This window comes from Crotalus tigris, unplaced genomic scaffold, assembly GCF_016545835.1.
Source record: "Crotalus tigris isolate CLP2741 ecotype Arizona unplaced genomic scaffold, ASM1654583v1 scf7180000020635.523822, whole genome shotgun sequence".
NCBI lineage: Eukaryota > Metazoa > Chordata > Lepidosauria > Squamata > Viperidae > Crotalus > Crotalus tigris.
The window spans coordinates 478,047-503,904 of NW_024098114.1; the positions used below are offsets into that span (position 1 = coordinate 478,047).

Sequence of the window (25,858 nt, forward strand, 5' to 3'; positions counted from 1 at the left end):
GAGGGAGGGAGGGAGAGAGAGAGAGAGAGAGAGAGAATGATAAAGAAAAAACAAACAGACCCAATCAGTGTACTTCTCTGGCTAAGGGTAGACCTGAATATGAATTCCGCCCCCCAGACTGGCTGTTTCACTTATACAAACCATGATTTAATACAATGAGCTATAATTTAAAAAATATGATAAGAAGTCACTCTGATGAAAAATATGCCGGGTATTCTAGTGTTCACTAAATTTCATATTCCTAATTATTGTAATTTGCTTCCTATTTCCTTCTATTTCTCCAGTAATTTTTGAGGACAAATATCTAAGATCTTCTCAATATGATGGTTAAAAATTATTATTTTTTCTTGTCCTGGAATAAAAGCAAAAGTAGAATGGTGTAATAGAAAATTAAGAAAATGCTGTTATGTGAGCTAAATACAGTGTTCATTAGAGCAGCAGTGCCATCTAGTGGTCATAAAAATAACAATCACCTCTCCATAAAGTGGTCAAGCCCTTTATGACCTCAAAGCTATATTAAGACTGTACAGAGAAAAAAGCATACAAACACATGCACATACAGATACAGATATACACAAGCACACACAGATAAGCACACAGACATAGACACACACCACAAACACACACATATTATACATGGAGTCAGCTAAACTACAAGGAAAAATCAGATTAGATGTTTCTTAATATATTTCTTGGCAGAGCATGATATGAGCGAAACTAAGGTAATACTGATCATTATAACTATATTTGTTTCATAGTAATTTTACAAATAAAAATATAGCCACTCTTGGCATATTGTAATTCACTAATATTCATTTCGCCATTCCCTTCTTATCCTCAGAGGTTTGGTAAAATTAAAATCAAAAATAGTTTTGAATATAAAATGAGTAAAAATGAGTAATTATTATTTTAACTCTTATTGGAAATAAAAATGGATTCTTGGCCAATATATCAAGTATCATTCAAAATAGATATTACCTTATTAAAGAGGATACCTATTGAGTTAGGGATGGAAGGAGTGACCAGGAGAATTCAATAATGCAGCTCCAGAGTAATGGTAAAAGTAGAAAAGAAAAATCTCCCTAGCTCCATAATATTTACTTTGTCTGGCTATAATCCTATAGAATCAGTACACAGGTCTGTGTACTGCTATTTTATCACGTTGAGATATCAAACCCTGAGTCCATGTTTTCGGGATGTAAAATAACTTCTGAGCCATTAAATCTTTCACCCTTTCATCAAATATTGCAGCTCTACAAGTGCCATATAAACTTGACATGCTGGATACTGAGTTTAAATTACCAAGTTTTACACTAAAAAATAAATACTAGTCTTAAACAGTGTTGTACATTCTCTTCTAGTAGCTGGTAGGTGTGCCAGGGGTATCTGGAAAGTATGGTTTAAAAAAATGTCAAGATGATTGTTGCAGTAGTGTGATTAAAGCTCTACACTTTTTAAATGTGTGTTGTACGTTATTGGTCAGATGTCAACGCTGCTAATATTGAATATTGATGTTTCACCATACCCTGCAGGCATCCCTGATGTGTGTTATTTGACCATATCTGTTAAACCAGGTTTGTTCACTGTATGATGGAAAGGGACAACCTGGAGAACTTTCCCCATGTCCTCAAGGCCTGGAGAACCTTGAGAAATGGGAAAAATTATCTGGATGCCATAAATCCAAGAAAAAGCAACAAGTAAAGATCTTCAGGAAACAGTAACTGTACCACATTCTCAAAGCCTTTAATATAATAAGTAGAAACCTAAAGGCTTCTTCACTCAAGAAGGCTTCTTCACTAGTACCTATTGATTTTGGAAAGGAAAAACTCTGCCTTTGTACCCCATTCAAGTAAACACCTGTAAAAATGTTTTACAATATGCTTGAATGACAGGGAAGATGAACACACCTGAACAGTTTCTATACTTCACTATGCCTCCACTAAACAGGCATTTTTATACATTTATTTATCAGAAGCATCTCATTAAAAGCCAATAAACATTAAAATGATAAAAAACAGCAATAATATAATGCTAGCTATTCACAGAATTTCTGACATAGAAATGAGAATGGGACTTAAAACTGTGCTACCATTGTTAAAATAGAACTAACAGGCAGAAGCAAACAATAGTGTCCACAAAAGGCAGGAGGGACAAAAAAGCTCAGATGGTGAATGTAGCATTGCAATGCAAGCTCCGCCTCTTTTGGACATGTGTCATCTCCAAATCTACCATCATGTGTATTTTGTCCCACTGCAGATACCAGAAAGTGCAGATAAATAGCTGGACTCTTAAATATTGAAAATGAGAAAATGGATAAATTGGTTGGATAAATGGCTGGGTAAAATAAATGACTCTAGGATGTCATCAGAAACAATTATATCATTAAAGAATTATAAAACTAGTTATTCTGAAATAAGCATCATATTAGGATTATCAGTCTCCATAAATCTTGTACCCATTATTTGTAGTGCTGGAAGTAAAAATGGTAACTCTCAAAATTCCCATGAGTACCTTCCCATATACTCATTCATACCTGGGATAGCTCAAAATTGCATAAACCAAGCTATTAAGCAATTGAAAAATATTTGCTTCTGAATATATTTTTAAAAGGAGATACTAAATATCTGTTATTATTGCCAGAATTCAGAAACCTATGTAGCTGTCAATAAAGAAACCAAGAATGCATGGTAAGTATCTTCAAACTAGGAATATAACAACAAAAATGCCCACGTTATAAGAATTTCTTGGAGGAAAAATTCATTAAATCTCATGGCATCTTTTTCTACCTGGGCATAATATTCTGCAGTTCATTGATATATCTGTTCTTTAAAAGACTATTTTATGTCTAATTTCCATATGATGCCTCCAACAATCCTCTTACTTCTCCAAATATTGAGAAGCTGAAAAAGGAAAAAAAAAACACTGTTAGCTCTGGATCCCTGCACATTTTTGCCCTCACATACTGGAGGGAGATACAAAAGACAGACCCAAATTCTATGATTGCAAAAATTGATATGTTTATCTATATATGTATCCCAACAAGGGACACTTGGATAGCAGCCAAAGGAGCTTCCACTTTTCAGTCCAGACATATGAATATATGTTTGAGAGAACAAATTACCTATCTCCTTAATGAAGGGAACAACATCAAGGCAAATATCTGGGATCTACAAGATACTATGAGGAACATGAAAGCTGAACTCAAAAGGTAAATTGTAATAAGGATGACACTAAATGAATGGCACGTACTTTATTTCCTTTTTTTGAAAAATGTTATTCAACTGAAACATGAAAAACTATTCAGATTTGAACCTTACTTAGCATTCCTATTGCTCAAATATTTTCTCCAAAAAGCTCATCAAATAGACATTTAAGAAACAGTTTAAATCAAAGTCACATTAATTAACTGGCTCTGATGACTATTACCTATTGTTGTGGTTACTGTGGTTAATATTTCTAACATCCAAAGTTCTTTGAATGGATCAATATGTTATTTAAAACATGTTTTATTTATTTATTGTGCTTTTGAGTCAGCGCTGACTTCTGGGGGGGTGTCTCAATCGCTCGTGTCTTGCCCTTGGCAGAAGTGCCAGCTGATCACTGAAAAGCCTTCTCAATGGGATGGCCTCACCGTGGAGTTCCCACCTAGCAAATATAGCTGTTAATATTTTTCAACAACTTGATCAAGTCAGTCATCTGCTAGACTAGAGCCTTTCTTGGAGCATATTCAACACATCTCTTCCTTTCCAATTTAATTGGGGAGAAGTAACTGCTGAAACATTGCACTAGTTAGTTTGTTTACAATAAGCAAATTATTACAACTGTTCTTGCTGTTATTGTTCCTATTATTATTCCATGGATCATGCCCAGGATAAAGCAAGCTGAGGAAGCCATCGCTTTCTTAGAAACAGACATTGAAGCGACTAAGAAAAGACAGGAGGAAGAGAATGAAACAGCATCTTCAGAGGAGGAATTTCTGAAAAAAGTGGTAGGCAGTAATACCGGCAGTAATAAATAGGCAGTAAAATTTCAAAGGAAAACAAGAAAGTCAAGTTGCCTCCTGAAAAAGCATCTTTGAGACAACTATAACCTGGATGACTGAGAATCTCCATAGACATTTAGGCAGTAATAAAAATAAATACTCTTAATTAATTTTCCACATAATGCACGGCACATGGCATCCTAAAAATAAGAACCATAAATTTGCTGGCTAAATCACCAACAACTGGTGGCATGATTTGAATGTATTTAAAGCAATACTGGCATGCCTACAATACATGTAATCAAACAGAAAAAATCACTGATTTGTGAAAGGTCTGTTTAAAATGAACCTCATTGCTTTAAGGTCTCAGGAGACAAGATAAGACTGAGCTTCTCCAGGACTGGAAAGCAAGTAGGATTAGGCCAAGTTGGATGGAGGGCACCAGGGATGTCCAGGCATTTAGACTATTTTGAGTTTTTTTTAAAAAAAAAAAATCCCAGAAGGCATGATTTGCAAACAATGTTATGGCTGCCAAGAATATGACACGCACATATTGTGAATCACCTAGACTCAGGTTTGATTTGCAAGGGTATTTACCTTTTCTCAGTTCAGGACATACTAACTTGACTCCCTCAGTCATTGTGGCACATCATCACTTGGACAAGTACTTCTAATTCAGAAGGTGCGTGCTGACTGCTCTCAGAACAATCCTCTGAGCCTCTGTCAGTTCTCAATAACTATTTGCCCTATGGGGCATTGTCACAAAGCAGGATAAAGAAGGAATCTCAGTGAAGAAGCTTTATTTTATTTTATTTTTTAATCCCCCAACAGCATTTCCCTTACAGTTGAGCAAAGTGAGAGTTATCTCCTATGACACTTGCTGGTAATTCAATGGCAATTCTTTGGACTCTTCCTTTTGAGTCTTCCCCAGCTGGAGCATTCCCATTCTAGTCTACCCAGAGGTTGGTCTACCCCAGGGGTTCCCAACCCCTGGGCCAGGCAAGTGGCAGGTAATCGTGCATGCACAGCTCCATTTGCACGAATGCTGGGCACTCGCATGTGTGTGAGAGTGCCACTGTCTACCCCTATCATGTCAATCAGTTTTTTTTTCCCCAGGAAGCAGGGAAATGATAGGGATTTTCTCCTTTTCCATGGGCAGCAAAATCACTCAAATGGGTAGCTCTGCTACTCAAGTCATCAATTTAGGCATATTACTTCCATACCAGAGTAGTACTCCCAAATGTAGCTATAGGTCCCACAGCTGGAACAATACAAAAGACTTGGGTACTTTCAGGAATGGATTTTCTTTATGGACAAAAAAAGTCATAATGAACCATAGCAAAAAAAAAAACTCTTTGGGCTATGACAAATTTATTATTCTAACTGTGAAATGTTCTTGGATCTTGATGCTATCCTCTGATGTTTTTGCTATGTTCCTTACTTTGTGTCATCAGCAAATTTAGTAATATTCTGTAGTTCTTTATTGAAGTCATTTATAAATATGTTGAGCAGTACCGGGTATAAAACAGCTGTGGTGATGTTACTTGATACCTTTGTCCATTGCATTCCCATGTGTAGTTTATTAAACAAATAATGGCTCAGTTTTGGGGGTGTGAATCTATCTCTGTTTATCAGCCTTTATAATTAATGCAATTTTAAGCCAGAAATTTCACTTTTTCTTCTTTCTTAGGAAAAGGACAATGAAAATTTGCATATGAGAATCTTCATGCTTTCTGAGAAAGTAAGTTAGACAATTGCTTATACTTCCTTGGATGCTTTTCATCCTACAACATAGATCAAAAGCAAATATAAGCATGACTTTCCTTGTTGGATGACATTACCATGACATTATGAGAATATTTAAAAGTGCACATATGTGATGCTCTGGAAGAAAATAGCTGGGATAGGCTGAAGATGACTTTGTGACTGTTACAGATCTTCTGAATACCTCACGTCAAGCATTTTCATAGAGAACATTACAATGCATGTTTAAATGGGACAGAATTTTGACTGCATAATTGTGGCCCATCACAACTTTTTAAATCCTTTTGCAGATATCCCAACCTGGGGGCATTCTGCTTTGCTTACTTTCTTTAAAAAACAGTCAGAATCTTTTTATTTCCTCCAGGCACCAAAACCTTCAGTCTTTAAAAATTGGGCTACAATATCAAATAAATTGTCATACATTAAAAAAAATCAGTTTCAACTGATCTGCTACAATCCTTTCAGTACTTGAAACAAGTATTATGTCTACCTGCTCTTTGCCAGTCTAAACATACTAATGCCCAACCATTCTTTAGAGGTTTTCACTTATCAGCTTGGTTTTTTAATATCCTTCCTAAAATATGGTGAACAAAACAAGACACAATATTCTGGATGTGCCCTGCTCAGTGCAGAATAACTCTGGAAACAGATTTAAAGACACCATAATCCTGTTGATGCAGCCTAGAATTCATTTCTTTTCTGCAGGGCTGGCATCAGCGCATATTCAGCAAGGCATTCTGATCTTTTTTGCATGTGCTGTTGCGCAGTATGATCTCGCCATGCTATATTCATGTCTTTGCTTTTTTCATTACCCAAAGGAAGAGTTTTGCATTTGTCCCTGTTGAAATTTTGTTATTATTATTCTAACTGGTGAAATGTTTTTGGATCTTGATGCTATCCTCTGATGTTTTTGCTATGTTCCTTAATTTGTGTCATCAGCAAATTTAGTAATATTCTGTAGTTCTTTATTGAAGTCATTTATAAATATGTTGAGCAGTACCGGGTATAAAACAGCTGTGGTGATGTTACTTGACACTACTGTCCATTGCATTCCCATGACCAATTAAACTGGACATTCTATCAAAAATGGAAATCAGTTTGGATTAGAATAGTTAGAAAGAAAAGAGAAAAACAGGATAACCAGGAGCAAGGTGAGAGGACCCCTTCACGGGTTTAGCAATGGATGCATCACTGGAAGACGTGAAGGACCAGTTTGGGGACAGATAATCTGGAGAAGGTCTAGTCTGTGTTCACTAAGAATCAACACAAACTTAATTCCATGTAATCAATCCAGTTAATAATATGTCTATTGTAATTATACCTACCATCTACCATCGTAGTTTTGATCTCTAGAAGATCTATCATTCTATTCCTTTATTTTTATTGGTTTAACTTAATGTAATTTAAATGGTATTCTCAAAAATCTAATTACTGGGCATCTGTTAACTAAATTAATATTCCAAGGGATAAAGCAGAAATTAATTTTGTTGGGGCTTTTTTGGTGTTATTATTTACTATAATTCTCCTATTGTTATTTATAATAAATTTTAACTTAATTTCATGCATTCTCAGCCTACTTTTAATAGTTTTCTGCCAACAGTTAACTCATTCAGACATCTTGCAAAACAATCTTTTGCTAGCAACCTTCTTGGGCAGGGATGGGGTGGGAGGTAAAACAGGGAACAGAAAAACTAAGAATATTCTACAAGCTATATTACTTGTTAACTGTATCAGGTCCCAAATACTGCATACGTCTGCTCAGTTTACATTCTCAACATGTCAGTTTAATCACATGAATCGGCTTTTAACTATGCTGATATAGTTTTTCTGTTAATATTGTGCTTTCCAAAAGTTTTATACTATGTCCCCATGGCCAAAGTTATTAATGGGATTGTCAGGTCATTCTGCAATGAGATCATATTTATACGAGTCTACACGTAGTCCTTGACTTACAACCACAACTGAGCGCCAAATTTATGTTTCTAAGCAAGACAATTGTTAAGTGAATTTTGCTCCATTTTATGACTTTTCTTGCCACAGTTGTTAAGTGAATCGCTGCAATTGTTAAGTTAGTAGCATGATTGTTAAGTGAATCTGGCTTCCCCATTGACTTTGCTTGTCAGAAAGTGGTAAAAGGTGATCATGTGACCCCAGGACACTGCAACTGTCATAAATACATGTCAGTTGCCAAGCATTCAAATTTTGATCACGTGACCCTGGGGATGCTGCAATGGGTTGTAAGTGTGAAAAATGGTTATGTCACTTTTTTCAGTGCTGTTGTAATTTCAAACAGTCACTAAATGAACTGTTGTAAGTCAAGAACTACTATTTTTTTATTAGAATTTGACTTTCATTTAATTCTTTTTCTTTTTTTAAATGTGTTTTATATTTATTATGAATGTTTTATGTATGTTTATTTAAGTTCTTACCGTGGATATTTATTATTATCTACCATGGACATTTTAACTCTACAACATTGTCAACCATGAGAGATGCTATTGGAATACATGTTAAATGAAGGAAGGAATAAGTAGAAGTAAGTAAATATGTAACAAGATGAATAGTCCAAAATATCTGGAGGGCATTCTGGTTAGTAAGGCTGATCTGGAATAACACTGATCTAAACCAAGTTTCTTACCTAAAGTGAATTGGGAACTGTTATTGATTCATTAGTGTTAGTTCAGTCATACTGAAATAAATGTTTTAAAAAATACACTGTAATTATCTCCACTGTGCTCATCCTTCTTTATCATCTATCTGCCCTGACAGAGTGAAAACCATTACAGAGAGAAACATGAAACAGCTTTCGCAGCTAAATATCTCAGCTGTAGCTCACTTGTCACCGAAATGAATGTAATGCCTGAAGCATTAAATGTTGATAGATTGCAACTTTTTTCCCCAGTATAGTTTTGAAATTACTATTTAATTTCTATTCAAATAAACATTCACATTTTTTAATACATGCAGTATAGACACTATTTTACCTAGTCATTATAGAACTGATTTGACATTAAACATCCAACTAAGGTTGGCATGGCAGGTCTCTGATTATAATCACCTTTGGTTTTGTTTGCTGCTAAATAGACACACAGGGATTTCCTTGAAAGCGAGAGAGGCCATTTTTAAGAGAAAGTGTTTTGCTGGTTCCAAGTCTCCCACCAGTGAAAGTTCCCCTCTTTGAAGCTACTATTAATTAGCTTCCTGAAAAGAGGAAGAAACAAAAAGGAACCCTGTTTATCAGTTGTTGTTTAGTCACTAAGTTGTGTCTAACTCTTCATGACCCCATGGACCATAGCATACCAGACTCCCCCATCCTCCACTGTTTCCTGGAGTTTGCCGAAATTCATGTATTGATGATACTATCTAACCACCTTGCTGTCTCTTTCTCCTTTTGCTTTCAACCTTTCCCAACTTCAGAGTCTTTTCCAGTGAGTCCTCTCTTCTCATTAGGTGGCAAAAGTATTTGAACTTCAGCTTCAGCGCTGCTTATCAGTAGAACAAAACAAAACTGGAAGCTTCGGGTTTAAGATTGTCAGAACAGTCTATGAATTGGCCTTACATATGAAGACGTAGTAGCAAGGAACAGTTGGCTGATCAGTCCATTATGATGAATTGAATATGAGTCTTTTGTGTTACTTTTGTCTCCAAAATAGAGCTCAACTTTGACAGCATCAAAGAATATCAATCAGCGGAACTACCTTCAGCTCTGCTGTTATGTCAATAAACTACAGGTAAATAAATGTAGAAGCAGAATAGAAATAAACACATTAAGGACTTATCTGTGTGAAAAATGGGAAGTTTTATCATTATGATTATTATATGAAACTCTATGAAACTAGTTTCAGTCTAAGAACTAAAGGGATATGTGGTAGTTGAATATGCTGCAATACATTATTGGGTTATAATAAAGAGTGAGGAGAGGATCAGGTTTCTAAATAATTATATATATAGAGAAAAGATCACCAGGAGTCCTACTATATAATTTTTGTTACAGAATTTAAAAGTATAAAGTATATTATTCAGTATGAATTTTGAGGTACAGATAACCTACAAATATTAAATCAACCTCTTCAAAGCATTTAAGTTAAATAATTAAAATTTATCTGATTGGTTGTTATTATTGCAGTATAGACACCGTACCACTTGATCTAAGGCCAGGACATTTGGGCTGCAAAAATCCGATTTGGAGGTTTTTGTACAATTTTCTTTGCTGCCATCTGGTGGTCATCTGGATACTGATTGATTGACCAATTGACAGGCATTTCTACCTGTTCACAATACAGTACAAATAAGAAAAGACTTCTGGATCAAAATATTAGTACCATAACATTAGATTACTTTGAGCTGAAGATAATATTCAGCATCATGTCTGAGAAATACCACATTTTCTGTTCCAATTTTTTCTATGCATTCTACCGAGAATGCTGCATTTTATCTCAGAGCAGCTGAAGAGAAAAGCTGAAATCCTTTGCTTTTTGTTCTCGACTCTTGTTTTATTATTCCTTTTGAGATAACTAGCTAGAATATCCACTGAGATAATTTTTATTATTATTATTATTATTATTATTAATTAGAGAGAGCTTCAAGAATGCAAACTGATTTGTGGAGAGGAAGATGAGGTTTTCAGAAAGGTACACTTTATTATTATATATGCTAAACTTTCAAAGAGTTAAGTGTGTTAGTTGCAACATAAATTTAAAGATTCTTATGGTGACTCTTAAATGTATTATAGCAGTGATGGCGAACATTTTAGAGACCGAGTGCCCAAACTGCAACCCAAAACCCACTTATGTATCATTGGGTGCTGGGTGGGCATGGTCTATTGAGTGGGTGTGACCAAATGGGTGGGCGTGGCTGTGGTGGTAAAGGCAGACTGGGTGGGACTAAAAAGTTCAATCAATCAATTCCAACTTTGTGAGATCCTTTTTTTTCCCACAAGAAATTGAAATTGATTGATTGAACCTTTTTTTTTTTTTTGCGCACAGCAGCAGAGGCCTAAAGCGAAAAGGTTTTATAAAACCCAGCTGAAAGCCTAGGACTGGGGCGAGGGTGCGCCCAGAGAGGGCTCTGCGTGCCACCTATGGCACGCGTGCCATAGGTTCGCCACCACGGTATTATAGAATCAGTTTCCATAGGCTACACTATATCAGCTTCACAGAATATGATGCTGCCCATTGTGGTTGCTGGGAGAGAAAGAGAAAAGTCAGAGAAGTCAATTATAAAAAGACAATAACAGTTTCAGTTAAGCAATTTGAAGTCTTCTCTCTGAAAACAGCAAGTTGAGTCCATAATCCCAGAGTATCGTGATCCCCGTGGTTAAATATACATGTAACTTTTCCCTAAAAGAGACATGGGATAACAAATCCGAGCATGTTGCTTGACATGCATGTGCATAGAAATACAGAGGATGGAGTAGAAGGCATCCCCTGGCTCATACAACCCTCCCACTTACTGTCCCACTCTTCTAGGAGAGACTGTCACCACTCACTTTATTCTAGACAATGTCCAGCTCTTCATTATTTTACTCATGAGGAATAAAGTGGCAAAGTTCCTCTGCTTTTTCTTGGTAGGTTAGCCAAAGGAGAAGGAAGAGTGTGATAAAATTCTCTCATAGTTTGAGGCCTGCTCTGTTCCCCACTTCCCTTCCCAAGAGAAGGTACAAAAAAGGCAAATTAAAGTTGTCCTTCCTGCACCTGGCTGGTTGCTTAGAGGGTGAATTTCTGGGCAGTACCTAGATTTGTGTGACAGATCACACAGGTGTTTTCCTTTAACTCCTCCAGGTCTGGAGCCTTTTGGAAGAGCCTTTTGGAATTCACTACATATCATTTTTATTAATGATCCCTTCACTAACCTTTTGCAAAGCAAACTCTTTTTTTTTTAATTTGGCAAGAGGGGTAGCAGGATATTCAGCTGTTGTTAACTAGGCCTTTGAGTGACCTTCCTAAATATTTCACTTCCATTCTTCCCTGAAGATTTTCAGGTATTTCAAAGACAGCTCAAATAGTTTAACTGATTTTGAGGGCAAGCATCTCTGAAGGTTTCAGCTACCTGCAATACTTTTTACATGTCAGCTGGATTCATACATTTTGTCACTCCATGGTTTATATGGCTATGATTCCCTGAATGAATCTCAATTCTGGGTTCTAATAATAAAAAAGCATACATGATTTATAAACAACAATAATTGGGCTCCCACAACAGACTAAACCCAGGACATTTTATTTTTACTTCCAGAATGATATTGCTACTCAATCACTGCATGTCTAATTAGGACAAGCATAAAGAACTTTAAAACGGAAAATGACCATTAATGACAACAAAAAGTTATTTTTTTGTATCTCTTTGCTGCCATTTATTGCCATCTGGAAGTTTGCAGCCTAGATATGGTACTTAATGACATTTAAATATGCTTATGTAAATGTGCTGAATAATAAAAAGAAAACAGCCAAAAAGTATGTTAAGAGTTTGGCAGAAATTACTTGAATTTGTTTTCCAGATGAAACACCAAATCCAGGAGCTAGAAGAATGTGTACAGGAGTACGAAGTAAAAATACAGGTATTTTGTAAGGCACTGTGGTGTGGGTATCATTTGCCAGCTGCAAAAATCCAGATGACTATTTTATGGCAACAAGTTGGAGTTTTCTTTGCTGCCCCCTAGTGGCCCCTATTTATGCAGTCCCAAGATGGTAGCATATTGAAAGCTAACTTGCCAATGGTAGTACAAACATGACATGTTTTTCTACAGCCGAACCAAAGATTCTTTGGCAAAAATGTTGATTCCTCACCAAGAAGGTTATCATTCTATACTGATTCAATGGTGCTTTTATACTCACTTTTGAAACACAGTATTACCTTTTCTACAATAAAATAACAGTTTAACAGTTGGATGTCATGAGCCTCATCCTGGTATTCTCTATCGAAAGTTCCTCCTGCATGAATGTTCTGAATCAGCGATGCCCCTGTAGACATCACTCATATGACATCATAATCCTGCAGATTCTGGCTCACATGGATACAATACATCTAAAGTCATACAAGTGAAGGCTTTTCTACAGATAGCTGCATAACTCTCTGCGAGAGAAAAATGTCATCTGAATTGCTTACATGAAGAGCAGGACTAACTGGAGCAGGCACTCCAGCAAAAAAAGCTTTCATAGAGCAATGGTGTAGCTGAGGACAAATGAAAAAGAGTCCATTTGAGAACATAATGGTAATAGATTATCTGGATCTTTTCAATCAACATTCAGAAAAAGTCTTCTAATAGCTCTAGGCAAGACTTAGATGAAGGGGAAGGGCTCTATTAGTTATGTTAGATCTTCAGTACCATCAACCATGCTATCTTTCCAGATTCTCTGTGAGACTTAGGATCACTGAATTCGGTAGTTCCGTTCCTTCCTTTCAGAGCATTCCAGGCCATTGCATGGGACAGATGAGGTCAAGCCTCAAGCTCTGCAATAGGCAATGCCTCTGTGCTTTTCCATCTCTCCTGTCTTATTTTAATTTAACATTAACATCAAGCTACTGGGGAAGGTTTTAAATCTGCTATCATCAATATTTATTTATTTATTTATTTATGAGACTTATATACCGCTTTAAGTGCAAGCACTCTCTAAGCGGTGTACACCAGTAAGCAATATATATATATATATATATATATATATATATATATATATAGTATATATATATATATATATATTTACATTGCCCCCAACAATCTGGGTCCTCATTTTACCTACCCCGGAAGGATGGAAGGCTGAGTCAACCTTGAGCCGGTGAGATTTGAACCGCTGACCTGCTGAACACAGTCAGCTAAAGTGGCCTGCAGTACTGCACCCTAACTGCTGCGCCACCTCGGCTCATGTTGATGATACCCAATTATACATATTTCCCAAGCCATCCAGGTCATCCAGGCAATAAGATTGAAAATTATAGGAGTCTAGGTTCTGGATGGGGAGAAACAGGTTGAAATTAAAGTTTATTCTCTGCTTAACGAAATGGCAAGGAACTGAGCAGAGGAACAACACAAACTTTAGTACTCCATAGAGAGCAACCTTCCCCTGGAGAGAGCTGGTATGTAATTTGCTCTTGGATGTATGGCTTTTGTTGGAACAGGGAGTAGAAGTGTAGCTAGGAAGACCTTATTCAGCTTCAGTTGTTTTCCCAACTTGCTACATATTTCCTCCTAGATTCTTCAAGACAGAGAAAAAACTCTGCAGACTGAGCTGCAGGCTGTTGAGAAAGAGAAGGCCCGGTAAGACACTTCTATGGATCTAGTTCTTTCTGTACCATATTTTAAATTTCAGTGTTTGTAAGTCAAGCAAATGTTATTGTAATTTTGTACAAGAAGAATATGGCTTTGATGTAAGAACTGCTTTGCTGGAAAGTGGGAAAGAGGACAGAGATTTCCCAACTGCATGTGGTTTTTCTCTAAATCGCCCTTTTTTCTTGTTGTGCTTCTTTTAGGTAGATAATTAGTTCATATTTCAAATATAAAGAGCCTTGGCTTAACTATATAAGTACAGTTTTAGAGAGAAAAATCCAAACGGAGCTTTTTAAAAGTCTCCTATTCAATTCATTCCCTCACACATTTCTCTCCTCACTTTTATTTCAAAAGTCACTCATAGTCTGAGGGGATGGGAAAAAATGTTAATTGTTTCAAGGGTTTCTTAGATTCTCACACCTTTGTCAGGCTATCTTCATTGACATCTGAAAGATGCAGCCCTTTCCACCAGCCAGTCTGCTAAACCAGTGCTATTCTCTTATCCTCTCCGACAACTTCTGCTGTCACCTGATCTGGAAGATGAAACTGTGATACACACAATATCTCCAGTCCATGCCATACAAAACAACTCCAGAAACATCCAACAACCTTTGTGTTATGTCCCGAGCCTTGCAAATGGCTCGGGCGTTTGCAGGCAGTCCCGGGCAGGTGCAAAGCTGCCCGGGACCAGACAGGCTGTCGCCAGCGCCATGCGCATGCGCGGGTGCTGGCGCGGGAAAAGTAACCTATTTACCCGGGAGTTGCCTATATAAGAGGCTGCGAGGCGTTTGGGCGAGGCTGAAGCCATCTTCGTGTAAGCTGAACGCTGAATAAATGAAACTGAGAACTCCAGCTGCTTCTCGTGTCTGTTTTCCCGCCACGGACTCAACACTGGCGACGAGGGTGGGATGCCTTGCACTACCTGGAAAGGAAGAAGTGTAAGCTTACCCAAGGAGTCCTGAGCGGCGGAAAGAGAACGGCGTCGACTCGGCAGCTGCCCACCAATCCGGTGCGCATTCGGGGGTAGGCTGGCTGATAGACCCGTCTCTTGAAGATCTGAAGATGGCGAAAATCGGAAGGCTTTCGGAATTCGACGTCTCACATCCAGAGCGGTGGGAGTCCTACGTATCCAGAATGGAGAACTACTTCAAGGCAAACCAAGTGAGGGCAGATAGCTTGAAGGCGGCCACCCTGCTTTGCGTTTGCGGCCAAGACGCCTTCGAAATCGCAGAAAACCTTGCAGCACCTGTCCCAGTAGAGTCTGTAAGCTACGCAGACCTGAAGAAGCTGCTGAAGGAGCACTTCCATCCCAAGGTGTCCGTTATCTCATGGCGCCACACCTTCGAACAAAGAGATCAACGGCCCGGTGAGTCAGCCAAGGAATACATCGCCGCGTTACGGAAGGCCGCCAAGCCCTGCGAGTTCAAGGACATCGAGGAACGACTGAGGGACCGATTCGTGTGCGGGTTAAGGCATCGCGAGCTACAACAGAGACTTTTCGCAAAGGAAGAATTATCCTTCCAAGACGCCGTAAGGGAAGTCACCGCAGAAGAAGCAGCAGGCGGCGCCATCAAAAACATGCGGCCGATCAGAAACAGTGCAGAGGGTGCGTCCGTGCACCAGGAAGACGTCCGACGAAACTCCGAGGAGGATCCGGACGAGGAAGTCGACCGTCTACACCCCGCGAAGGAAGAGAACCCAGAAGGGAAGCTCTTCGGCTCCGCTCAAGTGCATCGGCTGTGGAGGTCGCCACAGGAGAACCGACTGCAAGTTCCGCTCCGCTACCTGCCGGGCATGCGGTAAACAAGGGCATATTGCAGCTGTGTGCCTGGGCCGACGAAAGGCACAACCCCAAGAAGAACGCCTGAAGGGTACCAGATTCCCCAGCCAGAATAGGGTAGGTTTTTGCGCTTCGCGAAGAAGCATCTGTAGAACAGGCACACACAAGCCCATGAAGAAAAAGCTGTCACTCAACGTGAAGCTACAAGGGGTTCCATTATCTATGGAACTAGACACAGGGTCTGCCCTGTCCATCATTTCATTGCATACATTTAGGAAGATTTGTTCCAGAAGTGGGTCTAAGGCCAAGTTAAGGCCTTCTGATATTGTATTAACAGATTTTCAGAACTCAAGAGTGTGTGTTAAGGGGGAGGCCACCCTTAACGTGCAATACAAGAGTTTTGAAGGTCCACTAGACTTATTAGTAGTAGGGGGTGAACGAACGAGTCTCATAGGACTCGATTGGTTTGAGGCCCTGGGGATACACGTCACAGGACTCAATAGCTTACAAACACTCGACCTACAGGAAGTCTGCACAGAATTTGCAGATGTTTTCAGCCCCCAGCTGGGCACATTCAAAGGACCACCTGTGTCCTTAAAGCTAGACCCCACTGTCACTCCCATTAGGATTAAAGCAAGAAGGGTCCCTTTTGCTTTAAAAAGTAAGATTGACACTGAACTAGACAAACTAATCCAACAGGGAATCCTAGAACCTGTTGATTCCAGCCCATGGGAGACCCCCATTGTCACGCCTCTAAAGGCAAATGGGGACATTCGCATTTGTGCTGATTACAAATGCACACTCAATAAGGCATTGCAGCAACATGCCTATCCTGTTCCTGTGGTCAGTCACATCCTGGCCTCTCTCAAGGGGGGGCGTGTTTTTGCAAAGCTTGACCTAGCTCAAGCATATCAACAGCTGCCTGTTGATGATGATGCTGCCATAGCTCAGACCATTGTGACCCACAGGGGAGCCTTTAAAGTAAAAAGGCTACAGTTTGGAGTGAATGTCGCTCCTGGGATTTTCCAAAGCGTTATGGAAAACACACTACGAGGTATACCAGGGGTCTGCCCCTACTTTGACGATGTCTTGATTGCAGGAGACTCCACACACATTCTAGCTGAAAGGCTTAGGGCTGTCCTGTTAAGATTCAGGAAATCAGGCCTCAAGCTCAGAAAAGACAAATGCCAGATTGGGGTGCCTTCTACTGAATTTCTGGGATTCAAAATTGATGCTGCTGGGATTCATCCTGCTGAATCCAAACTAACTGCTATTTTAGATGCACCCAGGCCAAAGTCTAAGGCCGAACTTCAGGCCTTCCTAGGCCTCCTGAATTTCTACAATTCTTTTCTTCCACATAAAGCTAGTGTAGCTGAGCCTCTTCACAGGCTACTAGACAAACAAGCTGTGTGGCTGTGGTCACAAGCACATGAGGCTTGCTTTAAAGAAGTCAAGGCCTTGCTCACTTCTAACAGTGTTCTTGCACATTTCAACGAGTCTCTCCCTGTGTGCATCGCTTGTGATGCATCCCCCTACGGGGTTGGAGCTGTCCTGAGTCACCTCAGGTCTGATGGAACTCAGGTTCCTATTGCATACTACTCCAGAACACTGTCTTCTGCCGAGCGCAACTACGCTCAGATAGACAGGGAGGCTCTGGCTGTTGTTGCTGGAATTAAAAAATTCCACGATTTTCTATATGGCAGGCATTTCACGGTCTTCACTGACCATAAGCCTCTGCTGGGACTGTTTACCACACGTAAGCAGACTCCCCACATCATTTCCCCTAGAATGCTTAGGTGGTCTATTTTTTGTCTGCATATGATTTTTCATTACTCCACAAGCCTGGGAAAGAAATGGGCCATGCTGATGGCCTCAGTAGATTGCCTCTGCCAGTAGTAGAAGCTGACCCCGCGCCAGCTGTCAACATTCTATCAATCCAAGCCTTGCCCGAGCTCCCTCTTAGTGCCAGGGATGTTACCGCTGAAACAGGTACAGATCACACACTTTCACGTGTCCGCTCCTGGGTCCTGTCCGGGTGGCCTGAGCACTGCCCTAGTCCTGAGTTTCAGAGTTTCTGGTCCAAAAGGAACGAACTGTCCCTTTCTCAGGGTTGTCTGCTTTGGGGAAACAGAGTTGTCATTCCCACCTCAATGAGGACTAGGGTCTTAGAATCCCTCCACGAGGGTCATCCTGGCATTGTTCGTATGAAGGCTCTTGCACGCAGCCACTTGTGGTGGCCTGCTTTAGATAAAGATATTGAGGCTAAGGTACACGCATGCCACCTGTGCCAACGATCTCGCCCAGAGATGCCCAAGCTCCTGTGCATAGATGGGAGGAAACACAGTCCCCATGGTCTAGGGTGCACATTGACTACGCTGGGCCCTTTCAGGGCCAGTTCTTCTTGGTCCTTGTTGACAGCCATTCAAAATGGCTTGAGGTTGTGCCTGTCTCATCCACCACCACTGCAAAGACTATTCAGGTACTGAGGGGGATTTTTGCTGCACACGGGCTGCCAGATGTCATTGTGTCCGACAACGGCCCTCAATTCACCTCCTCCGAATTCCAAGCTTTCTTACAGGCAAACCTGATTCGTCATGCCACGTCTGCGCCTTTTCACCCGTCCACCAACGGTATGGCTGAACGCATGGTGCGCATCGCAAAGGACGCCTTGAAGAGACTCACCTACGGGGACTGGCATCACAGGTTGGCTGACTTTCTCCTTTCTTATCGCACCACACCGTCCACTTCTACAGGGAGAAGTCCAGCTGAACTTCGTTGGGGGCGCCAACTTACTACTAGACTTGACCGGTTGCATCCGGACAGACTGCCTTCATCTACCTCACATCCTAGGGCACCTAGACAACTACTTGTGGGTGCCCCGGTTTGGGCTCGCAATTACGGGCCTGGTCATACATGGGTCCCCGCTTCTGTGTCCAGGATCACAGGTCCTCTCTCCTACGAGGTTGCCCTGGACAACGGTCGTGTCCTGCGTCGGCACATCGACCAACTTCGCTCTAGGCGAGACTTTTCTGCTGAGACTCCTGGGTCTTTTCCAGGGGGGGAGGGGGACCCTTTGGAGCAAAGGGAAGGGCAAGAGCTACTGCCCATCTCCACTGAGGGAGCCACAAACGGCTCATCCCAAGGTTCTGCAATTGCTCCGAAAAGAAAGTCATGGAGCTTACCCACACAACAGGCACTCACGCCTACTCCAGCCAGGGAGTCACCCCGGGGGCATACTCACTTTCCACACACATCACACAGCACTCCAGCAACGGAGGATACCCGGGGGCATCCCAACAAATCATTCCCCGCAAGAGAACTGGCACACAATTCCCAAGGTTGGCCTGACCTTACCCCAAATCCTACAGGGGGTCAAACATACACAGAGTTAGTCGAGGAACCAAGTCCCGACTACAACAACCCTAGCACAAATCAGGGAACACCTGAGTTTTGGGAAAGTACAGAAACCCACACGAGCCCGAACACAGAATGGGGTTCAGGGAATGGACAGCCTCCTGACAGGTCTTGGACTGACCTAGGAGGTTCTACAGAGACGCCCAGCAGCGGCTATCACTTCAAGGGGCCTGAGGGTCTACAGCTAGGTAGGTCAACCAGGTCACAAAGTAACAGAAGCCCTGGCCTGACGAGCCCGGTGGGCAAGCAAGCAGGCCAGGCATCGGGGCACAGTCCTTGGAAGACACCAGGACACAATAGAGAGAACAGGCTCACGCCTCCCTCCAGTCAGGGGACTTATGCCAGTAACCCAGAGCTAAGAAGGTCACAGAGAGCAAAGAAATCTCCTAAGTATCTAGAAGATTACATAACATTGCTGGCAAGGCAAAAGCCAGTAATCAGTGGGAGCACTGGGGAGCAAAATGTCATATAAAATAAATGTTGTATGTTGGTAGTAGTTTTAGCCCGGGGGAAAGGGGTGTTATGTCCCGAGCCTTGCAAATGGCTCGGGCGTTTGCAGGCAGTCCCGGGCAGGTGCAAAGCTGCCCGGGACCAGACAGGCTGTCGCCAGCGCCATGCGCATGCGCGGGTGCTGGTGCGGGAAAAGTAACCCATTTATCCGGGAGTTGCCTATATAAGAGGCTGCGAGGCGTTTGGGTGAGGCTGAAGCCATCTTCCTGTAAGCTGAACGCTGAATAAATGAAACTGAGAACTCCAGCTGCTTCTCGTGTCTGTTTTCCCGCCACGGACTCAACACTTTGTATCCTGAACAAGCATTTTAGCTCACTCTGTAATATTGTTTTTAATCAACATTTGTTGCATGTATTTCTTCTAACTATTCAGATATGGTCAATTCAGCTTTGGATATTTGCATATCAAGTTCCTTTGTGCTGATTAATGACTGCAATGAAGTTTTTCAATTTCAATTTTCCTGGCCTTTGCCAGAAGGAAATTTGTTGATTTGTTTGCATAATCAAAGGTAGATGAAGCCTTAACAGGAGTCTTTATAGTTTGTATTCTGAGGAAAGAGAGTTCCCAACTTTGAAGGAAGCATTCTGACTTCAGAAAATCCAATTCTAATATCTATACTATCTGTGATGTACAGATATTATTTTTCCTCTCCGGAAGTAGAGTTTGCAGGTGGAAAAATATAGTTAGGGGGGCATGAATTTACTGGATCTAGATTATTTTACACACAAATATATGCACAGAGAGCAGCAGCATTTCATCTACACAGTATATGAGCACTGAAGCCCTGAAGAATTAAAAGGAATACATATATCATCATTTTAAGTATTGTCTATCCTCTGCAGGATGAAGGCCTCTTCCGCATGATTCCAACCAATGTGGTCCTGAGCTTTCTTTTGCCAACTGGGCCTGCAATACTTGCTGATGTCATCAATCCATCTTGTTTTAGGTCTCTTTCGTGGATGCTTTTTATCAAATGTGATGTATTCTATGATTGCCTCGATCCACCTGCCATCAGTTCTTCTTGCTATGTGACCAGCCCATTTTCATTTCAATTCTTTTACTCTCTTGATGATATCATGTACTTTCATTTGTTCTCTCTATATAAATATTCCTTTTAATTCTTCAGATTAAATTTACTTTCTTATAAAAAAAAGACCCAGGGAGAAAAGGCTGACAGACAAGAAAAAAAAGCCACTCCTAATATAAATTTCTATGTTTTATACATAGTGCATACCTACATCTTATCATACAAGCATGGCCTTCTCAGTGTTGGCTTAAAGGACATTACTTCTTTCATAATAATATCACACTATGACATTCTTTGAGGATTTTTTAAGAATCCCATTTGGGAAGGTTTTAGGAACAAGCTCAATGGTACAAAATCTGTTTCAATAATCCATTCTTCTTTTCTTTCAGGAGTCACAGCAACTTTCCAGGCAAGTTTTTGAATCTTCACCCAAAGAACTTGATGTATGAAATAGCCAGGGCTCAACTGGTCAGTAACCTTGTTTTATCCAAAACAGAGAAAGCTATCTCTGGGGGGAAATTTGGTCCTCTGCTTTAGCTATAGTTAACCCAATTACTGAAACTGAATTTTGATAGAGATAGTTGCTTAATATACCTTATATTTGGAGCTGTAGAATAAGTTGTTGCCTAATAGCTTCTGAAGGGGAAGGGATACAGACTAATCTTATATAATTTGTGATTAATTCAAGAAACTGGCAGGTTGTCCTCACAGTAAACCAATAATTACATTTTGCAATTACTACTTTCTTAAATAGTCAGCAGATACAGTATCTATAGTCCTAACGTAGGCATTGACTTAACAACCGGACACTATGATGTTCCTCTGCATTGACAGGAGGGCACATATTTAGCAGTAATTGACTCCTTTGTCATCTGCTGTTACTGGATTTCTGTGCACACATGCATGCTTGGCATCAATAGAGAGACAGCATGCCTCTGAAGTTCAGTTGGTGGAGAACATCAGAAAAGCACTATCATGTATCCAGCCTTTGGTATCCATCTGGAAGAACTGGGAAGGAATACTGGATTAGACTGGTCTTTGACAGAATTTAGCAGGGTCGTTCTTAGATATTTTCAAATCATGTTGCTCAAAATGGTTACAGATGCTGTTATTTCACAATGGCTAAGAGAATAGCGCAAAATCATGCTGTAATTTAGCAGCATGGTTTCAGTGTTTAAGTGGCAAGAAAATTAGATTAAGCGAATATAACTGTCTAAGTTACACAGAGAGGAACTTTAAAATATTCACCAATTAAACACTGGAAGCTACAAATCTTAAAAATCTACTTTTATTCTTTTTTACCTAAAGGAAGAAAAAATAAGAAGGGAAGAGATGCCTATGAAAAAGCAGCTTTGTGGTGGTAGGTTAGTGAAGAAAATATTTACTACTTGATAGTGACAATAACTACAGCATAACGTGCAATAACCAGAAAGAGGAACCTGACTGATATGCACAGAGTACATTTTTCTTATGATCAGATGATTGCCTGGAGAGCCTGTCTAAGATTTTCCCATGGATTTTCAGAATTCTGTTTTTATGATTAATTAGGCAGACCACAATTTCCATTAAAGAAAAACAAAATCCAAAGGTGAATTTGCAATACAATCAATGGCAGCAAGACATTAAACAATAGGATGGTTTATAAAATCTAATGAGATTCTCTTGCAAGTTTCATAACTATTATATTATGCACCATGGATGCCACAGATATCCAACACAGTGGTAGCATATTAACCTGAAGATCTTACATCACTAATCAAAGAGAAAGAAAATTGTCTATATTCAGACTTTTTTTGGAATCCATTAGATTCCAGTAAATTGGTTGAAAAAACAGTGCATGGTAGATCTTCAGTGGAATGAACCAAAAATGAAGATGATTCTTCTAAATATTGGATCCCAACAGCTATCTCATTTTTAAACTGTCATAAAACTTATAAACTGATCTTTTATTTGTGCCAGAATAATTCTAATGAAATACATTTTTAATTAGATTAATACGGTAACTTTTGGAAAACTGTCTCAGATTTCTTGACATCTTGGAAATATAGTAACAGGGGAACCAGTAGAATTAAAAATATAAGAGGAAAGTTATGAGAAAACATGCAGAGGGTCAAAAATGGATATTGCAGAGGAAAAAACTATCATAAAAGTTTTTATAAAGTCATAAAAGTTTGCTTTAATTTTCTAAAAGATCTCTATAAATATATTAGAATTGCAAAAATAATAATGATACTTGATTGCTTCTTTCTGTGATGCAAGATAGAAGAAAGTGTTATATATATTATACATCTAAGCCTTTTCAATGCATTTCTTTCCTATTTAATGGTTTCTTTGTGGCAGAACTTTGACCCCTTCATTGGGGACACATTAACTTGTGCCAGTAATGACACCACATATTTCTGTCTCCTTTTCTTTGTTAAATGGGAGGAATGACTGAAGAGAGCATTATTATCAAGTGTGGGTTTGGTTGGTTTGGTTTAGTTTGGTTTGGTTTTATGTGATGTCTATTGGGGAAGGAAACATAGAAGTTGATTAGGTACAGAGCAATGTTTCTGTTATTACATGGGAGAAGGGTTGTCAGTCAGGGCTGATTGACATAGTGACTCAAGATACTCCAGATCATCTAGTCTTAGGTTTGTGGGCAAATTGTTCAGTATTTCAGATCTATTCAAGATTTGTGTAAAATAGAAATAACATTTTTTTAATTTCTTGAGTTATGTATGTAAGCAGAAGACAGAAAGCCTATGAGATGGACAGTATAGAGCAGTGTTTCTCAACCTTGACAATTTTAAGGCATGTGGACTTCAACTCCCAGAATTCCACAACCAGCAATGCTGGCTGTTGAAGTCCACATGCCTTAAAATTGTCAAGGTTGAGAAACACTGGTATAGAGAATCTTTTCCCGAAACCTATCTCCTAGGAAGTAAAGGAAGTCACTCATAGTATGGAAGTTTTCCTCACAATGCAGCTTCCAGAATCGCCAGCCAGGACAGCTCATGCAAGTTTCAGAAGTCCCAACACGTCTAGGAAGCATCTGTTTGGCTGGGATTATAAAATACTGTCTTGCTGAAACTTGTCATTACTGGGGCATAGAGATATAGTTCTGCCACATTCAGTCCACAGTTTTAGACATTTGATCAAGCTTGACAGAAAGAAACCAGATCCTTCACTGACACTGAACTTTTATCAATTGTTGATTAACTAAAATCCAGAGGATTTTAATTTGTTTTTTGCTGCTTGTTTTTCTTTCATCTGTAATTGGAATGCAGTGCAAAACATATTTCTTTATCACCCAACATGGATTCCTTTTTCTAGTTTTCAACAACAAATTCATATGCCCAGAAAATGCAACAAGGGCTTCTAGACATGCCTTTAGGGCAGTGGTTCTCAACCTTTTTATACGGCGACCCCAGACATAAGCAAGCAGCGCGCATGCACGCCCCCTCTGCGTGACACGCATGCGCGGCACCGCCCCCTGCGCGGCGTGCATGCGCAGCACTGCCCCATGCACCCCCCTGTGTGGCGTGCATGCATGACGGCGCCCCATGTGTGGTGCGCATGCGTGGTGGCGCCCATGCGCACCATGCATGCACGGCGGCACCCCCCATGCACCGCCCCTGCATGGCGCGCGTGCGCGGCGGCGCCCCCTGCGCCGGCTGACAAAAAAATGGCGGAACGCATTGTTTGGCGACCCCCGTGAAATGGTTGTTCGACCCCAAATGGGGTCACGACCCACAGGTTGAGAACCGCTGCTTTAGGGTCATCTCTGAAACTCTCTTTTTAACCAAAAATCCAAAGTATTCTTGTACCTGATCATCAAACTTGCAATTGCAAGTTAGTTATAGTATATATTTTCTCCAATCAACAAACTGTCATTAAGATGTAAGAAATTATTGTTTTGCCATGACATACTTTACTTTTATCAACTGCAGTTTTCCCATTTCTTTTCAACAGGTGGAAGCTAGCCTGGGTCTTTATTATTTTGTGGCATTTTGCTGGAATTCTGCTGGTGATTCTCCTCACTGTGCTTCTAGTCACACTCTTCATTCTTGGTGCCTGCCTTTCAAACTATACAGTGACAGAGGCATACCAACGACCTCTATGGCGGTTTTTGGACTATTATATCCAACCACATATGCAACTATACAGTACTGGCCTCTTACCAAAATGATCCCAGAATCAAAAAGAGAGCTGCTGACTAAAGAGATTCTGTCATTATAATGTATATGAATGTGGATAAAGCTGATATCCTATCAAAAATTTCCAGGGCTGAATTATTTTAACTGAAATTCCTTGCAGACTTGCTCAATTTCTGAGCTACCATGCTAAATAAGGCAACTCTGTGTGGTGCTTGAGCCATGCTGTTTTCTCTGCCTGCTTGAATTTAAAGATAGCATAAGACGAGTTCAGACCAAAGGCCGATCTAATTTTCCTCCCAATAGTGGCCTGAGTTAGCCATTATGACATAGATCTATTCTAAATAGACAAACATTCTGTGAATCTCTCTAATTTCTTTTCAAAGCAGTCCTGTTAGTAGCAGTTTCCTTAGTTTAGCTATGCACTAGTTGTTTTCTTTCTTCTGACAACTGTATCTCCCACTACTCAGCGCCATTGAAAATGCCAAGTTCTAGAATAATGAAAAAAATTGTTTATCCATTTTCTTCATAGCAGACCTAATTTTGTACATAAAAACCCATATGTGTGTCAAGTGATTGACAATACATAGCTTGATTCACAAATTGGATAAAAATCTGTTCTTTGGAAGAATATAATTTATAAATAAAAATATAGAACACAAATACTTATAACACAAGGTTATTATAAGCATTCATTATATCAAATCGGAAAAACAACAATAAAAATACTACCAACAAAAGAGAATATTAAGAAGTCTCTTCAGATCACATTAAAACGATACAAAGACCTGGTGAAAAGATGAATCTTCAACAAACAATGGAACTGAACTAGTGAAGACAAATGCTACTGGGGATAGTTAATACATTTCTGCTACTAATATATTGAGGAGCACTAAAGAGACATTATTTTATCCATATTTGAGCTTTTGTTATAGGAAAAAGTACATTGTGTGTAAAATGCTGGATCTTTTAAGTAGAACTTATT

At 39.9% G+C, this 25,858-nt stretch overlaps 1 protein-coding gene across 6 annotated transcripts; it reads left to right on the forward strand.

Annotated features, from left to right (window-relative positions):
* The first annotated feature begins 564 nt into the window (after positions 1 to 564).
* LOC120319340 (putative protein tag-278) lies at positions 565 to 24,983 on the forward strand. Of its 6 annotated transcripts, none has more exons than XM_039368095.1 (12): positions 565 to 722; positions 2,641 to 2,687; positions 3,044 to 3,208; positions 3,871 to 3,988; positions 5,673 to 5,723; positions 9,400 to 9,477; positions 10,321 to 10,377; positions 12,243 to 12,302; positions 13,933 to 13,997; positions 21,127 to 21,205; positions 22,046 to 22,101; positions 24,692 to 24,983. In XM_039368095.1, exons 1-12 carry the CDS (start codon positions 708 to 710, stop codon positions 24,906 to 24,908), a joined length of 1,008 nt encoding a protein of 335 aa, XP_039224029.1. In that variant the 5' UTR covers positions 565 to 707; the 3' UTR covers positions 24,909 to 24,983. The 6 variants fall into 6 exon arrangements, with proteins under 6 accessions (XP_039224029.1, XP_039224030.1, XP_039224031.1 ...); XM_039368096.1 differs by having other exon boundaries at positions 21,127 to 21,146; positions 22,046 to 22,097; XM_039368097.1 differs by having other exon boundaries at positions 22,046 to 22,097; positions 24,692 to 24,832.
* The last annotated feature ends 875 nt before the right edge of the window (positions 24,984 to 25,858 follow it).